The 4,803-nt window shown below is 42.2% G+C and overlaps 1 protein-coding gene across 1 annotated transcript in view; it reads left to right on the top strand.

Annotated features, from left to right (window-relative positions):
- Positions 1-4: 4 nt before the first annotated feature.
- CSUI_003366 (ubiquinone biosynthesis protein) overlaps positions 5-4,803 on the top strand; it is a gene marked incomplete at its 5' end in the record, with an annotated part of 6,272 nt that continues 1,473 nt past the window's right edge. The window contains 6 exons of the mRNA XM_068063564.1: positions 5-426; positions 787-888; positions 1,439-1,550; positions 2,547-2,642; positions 3,256-3,846; positions 4,711-4,785. Of these exons, the coding sequence (XP_067924460.1) occupies positions 5-426; positions 787-888; positions 1,439-1,550; positions 2,547-2,642; positions 3,256-3,846; positions 4,711-4,785 (1,398 nt within the window). The remainder of the gene's footprint in view (positions 427-786; positions 889-1,438; positions 1,551-2,546; positions 2,643-3,255; positions 3,847-4,710; positions 4,786-4,803) is intronic.

Below are 4,803 nucleotides of genomic sequence, written 5' to 3'. Positions count from 1 at the left end.
TTCCTCTTCTTCTTCTCTTTCCTCTTCTTCTTCATCGTATGGAGGAGATTCCTTTGTTGATACGACTTGGGATGACAGGAGAAGTTTCGTCTGTGCACATCAACCTTCCTCCTATCATTCTTCTTTCCTTCCTTCTCCTCCCTCGCCTCATTCTCATCTTTCTACCTCTTCTTTCTTCTCGTCTCCTCCTTCTTTCTCTTCAAAAGGAGAAGAAGAAGACTCTCTTCCGAATGCCTCTCTCCTTCTACAAGATCTCGCTCGAGATGTCGGGAGAAGTTGTCTACGTTTTCTTAGACTTTCAGAGATAGGACTCCGGTCCGCTTTTTTGTCTCTTTCTCGCCCTACAGAAGATCAGCATATCGCAACCCTTAGTGAGGTCCTCTTCTTCACTTCGCATGCGCTCTATAAGATGCATCGACAGATGTGGTAGGCCAAAAGAGCAACACATACACCTCCTAACGAGGACCTCTCTATCTCTCTATCTCTTTCTTTCTTTCTTTCTCACGTTAGGCATATCGATCTACGTGTAGATGATACGTTCATACATATAGAGCTCTATATCGATGACTATGGATTCGTGTACGATCTCGGTGTATATACACAGGGATGCATACAGATGTGGGTAGACCCGCCGCCTGAGAGGTGTGAATCTGTATGTGTCGACTTTGCAGAGGTCTACAGAAGAGAAGAAGAAGGAGAACAAGAGATTCCACATTGACTATGTACCACGGCTCATCATAGCTTTCCATTCATCTCTTTCTTTTCTTTTTTCTTTCGTTTTCCTAGGGAGCACCCGGATGGCCGTCGGGTCTTAGAGGAGAAGCCTCTCCTCAATAGTCGATCTCTCTCTTACCCACAGCTACGTCGTCTTCCTTCTCATACAGTAGGGTACGCTACAGACCACCTCCAACCTATCTATCTACTACCCACTCTTTACCTATCTATCTATCCACCTTCAGTCAGCCTTTCTATCTATCTATGTATGATCTGTCTGTCTTTACTCTTTCTATTTCGATCTTTCTCTTTCTCCCCATGTGTGGAGTAGCTGAGGGTATGGGAAGGACAAGGGCTCACTGTATAGAAATACACATACATACACACTCTACATATATATATAGATAGGTAGATAGATAGATGTATCTACACTCCACGGTGACCGTATATACGTATACCCATACATATATATCTCTCTATACACATGATGTGTCTCTAGAGATAGATCTATGAGAGAGGGAGAGATAGAGAGATACACTCTATCTCTCCCTCTACCACTCAGTCTGTGTGTCTTTGTCTACTATGTGGGTTCTTCTTTTCTCTCCTTTTTCCTTTCTCTCTCTTTCTCTTTCTCTTCTCTTCTCCCTTTCTTTCTTTTGCTCTTCGTCCATCTCTCTCTATCTCGGCTGATCGGTGTGACAGGTGGTCTTGTGTGTATGCGTAGATATGCCTACATGCAGTTTATGGATAAAAACGAACTGCATGCGGGAGCTCGACAGCCTGTACGTCTCGTTGAAGACCCCGGGCTCGCCTACGTACTCACTCGATATAGACAGGTAAGAAAGAAAGAAAGAGGGAGAAAGAAAGAGATACGAAAGAGAGAAGAAAGAAAAGGAGCTGTTTCTTTCGACTAGTCACCTGTAAGATAGAAAGAGAGACTGGGACTTCGAAGAGACATTAGAAGAAAAGAAAGATCAGATGTGTGGTGTATGTACGGAGCATATACAGATGAAGAAGAAGAAGCCCCTGGCTGAGATAAGAGAAGGGAGAATAAGAATGAGGTGTCTATCCCGAAAGATGGAAGAAGAAAAAGAAGAAGAAGAAAAGCAAAAAAGACGAGGAAGGAATGGGGGCGTGAAAGGCACCTCTTTACTCAGCTCAGCTAGCTTAGGAATGAAGAGAGGAAAGAAGAAGAAGATGACAGTGATGGGGTGAGATAGATAGATAGATAGATCGAGAAAGAGATAGATAGATAGAAAAATAGGTAGAAAGATAGATCAATAGATGATAAAGAGAGAGAAAGAAAGGAAGACGTCGATATCATCGACATTCTAAATCGATGTTGTTCTTTCTCTTTGCCACTCTCTTGCTTCTTCTCTCTCTCTCTGTATGCATCTCTTCATTCAGTCTCTTACGAACCATACGTCTTTCTTCTTCTTCTTCTTTTCTTGCTTACTATTGTAAGCATCGTAGAAGTGGAGGGGGGGGGAGCGAAAACGCAGATAAGGAAAGAAAAAGAGAAGAAGTCTCTCTACTTCTGGAGTTCTTTCTACCGATCTTTGTTCGATCTATCTTTAATCTATCTATTATCTATCGGTCTATATACGTACCATTAATCTATCTAGAGTCTATCTATCTTTCATCTCTCCGTCTCTCTCTATCTGTCTCTTTCCCATCACTTGTTTTATGCATGTCTGGATGCACATGATGTGTCATTCTTTCCTTTCTCTTTCCTTTCTTTTTTCTCTCTTTTTCTTTCTCTCTTTTCTCCTGTCTCTCTTTTCTGTCTCTTTTCTTTGTGTTTGTCTCTGCATGTGTCTGTACGTCGACAGCTGCATGACTTTATGCATACACTCTATGGTATGGACATTTCTGTGGAAGAAGAAGTCGCTCTGAAGCTTATCGAATTCTATCAGACTCTACTCCCTGTAAGTCTTTCTTCTTCTTCTTCTCCTTTCTCTTTCTTTCTCTTAGTCAAACTCAACGCGGTCGAACGATCAGAAAAGAGAAGAAAGGAGTGAGGCTTCACTTGACGTTTGTATTCTCACAGGAGGACCTAAATTTCTCAAACGATCTTCATCTATCTATGTATTTTTAACCTATCTATCTATCTTTATCTATCTATCTGTCATTAATCTATCTATCTATCTATCTTTGGTATGTTTATCTATCTATCTGTATTCTATGTATTTCTTTATTTATGTATGTGTACTCTTTCTTCTTTCTCTCCAAACCTGGAGAGGCACAGGTGTGAAGGGGCAGTTGGGACTGCTTACTCTTTGATAAGATACAGAAGCGAATGCCTCCATACATCTCCTTCTTCTTCTCCTCCTGCTATTTCTTCTTCTCTTGCTTCCTTATCTAGGGGCGTATTTTTCTATATCACTCCAAGATAAGAAAAGAGAAGAAGCTCCCTTACTTCTAACATAAACTGACGCACTTCTCTCCAATTCTTTATCTCTTTCTTTCCTCCTTTCTTTCGTCTTTTTCTTTTCTTTCTTATCTCTTTCTTTCTTTCTTTTATGTTATGTGTGTCTATAGATGACTTTTTTGGCGTCTCTCTTCGGCTCTCTTGCAGCTCCAGTTGTGCGTGCGGACTTCCACAAGCCTCCCCACACAGAGAAGGCCCCTCTGCCTCTTCTCCGAGAACTTTCTTCTTCTCTCTCTTCTTCTTTCTCTGTCTCCAACACTCCCTCTTCTTCTTCTCCTTTGCATTCTCATCCTCGCACACATTCTTGCAGAGAACATCTCGAGCAGCAGGTGAAGGAAGAGGAGGAGGAGGAGAAGAAGAAAGAGAAGGTGGGAGAGTGGATCTACTCCTATGAAGAAGAAGACAAACTGTGTAAAGAAGAACGAGGAGAAAGGAACGAAGATAAAAGTCTCCAGAATTCCAATAGACAACCTGCTTCGACGTCTCAGACAAGGGGGAAGATAAATGAAGAAGAGGAAGATGATGAAGAGATAGAGAGACTGCTACAGCAGAGTGAGGTGCACAACGCAACTAATCCTTACAGGGAGGTTAACGGGGCGGTTCATATTATGATAAAAGAGGGAGAGAAAGAAGAGACAAAGAAGAAGAAGAAGGCTATTGTCTATCCTCGGCATGAGCTCCTCACGCAACTCTTACCTTGGGTAAAGGAACAATCTCCTCATTCATACACATCTATCTATCTCTATCTCTGTCTCTCTGTCTCTCTCTTCATACACCTCCCTTCTGTCAGCAGCTCATATGGACATCTTCCTACTAGGTGTCTGTCTATCCATCCACCTCTCTATCTTTGATCGCTCTGTCTCTCGACTTTAATCTCTCTTCAGTTTCTCTACCCGTCTTTATCCATCTATCTAGGAGGCATTAGTATAGAGAGGGTTAAGTGATTAATGAATATAAAGAAGAACGGGAGCAAAAGAACTTTCTTGTCCCTCTCTTACTTCCCTATTCACATCTCCTCTACCCGGTCGTTATGAAAGCGAGAGAATTTTCTTTTCGAGGGTGTCTCTTCTTGCTGTTTAAAGAGGAGACAAGAGCGCCAATGGATCTCCCTGTGGGGGTGCTGGCGTAGATAAACTTCCAAGCTCTCTGTCTCTCCCAACGGACCTCTTATCTTCCTATGATAAGTCTTCGTCGTCAACTCCTAAAGCTTTTAGTCTCTCTTCCGCGGTCGGCTTGCCTATACGTCATTTCTCTATGTTCTGATATGCGGGCTGTACAGGTGACGTACAGAGAGACTTCCTGCGCTATATATATATATATGTAGGATATACCTATATACTTATATATACATGCGAATACATATGTATATGTCTGTGTATATGTCTTCCTAGATGTACAGGGGGCTGGATATGTGGGTAGCCAGTTATATCAAGGGACACCTTGACTTGTTTGTATTGAGGAGAAGAAGAAGAAGATGAAGATAGCGATGCTGAATATAGAGAAGAAGTAGGAGAGTTTGTGTCTTTACCTTTTCTTTTCTTTCTTCGTTTTCTCTTCTTGGGTAGGCCATCCAGGCTGGTCGTGCGGTTAAGGTGCCTCTTCATTGTGTATATATTGAAGAATGGCTCGACAGACCCCTGGTAGGATATCAATCCATC

Source organism: Cystoisospora suis, assembly GCF_002600585.1.
Source record: "Cystoisospora suis strain Wien I chromosome Unknown contig_1480, whole genome shotgun sequence".
Lineage (NCBI taxonomy): Eukaryota > Apicomplexa > Conoidasida > Eucoccidiorida > Sarcocystidae > Cystoisospora > Cystoisospora suis.
This window is presented reverse-complemented; position numbering and strand designations above follow the sequence as displayed.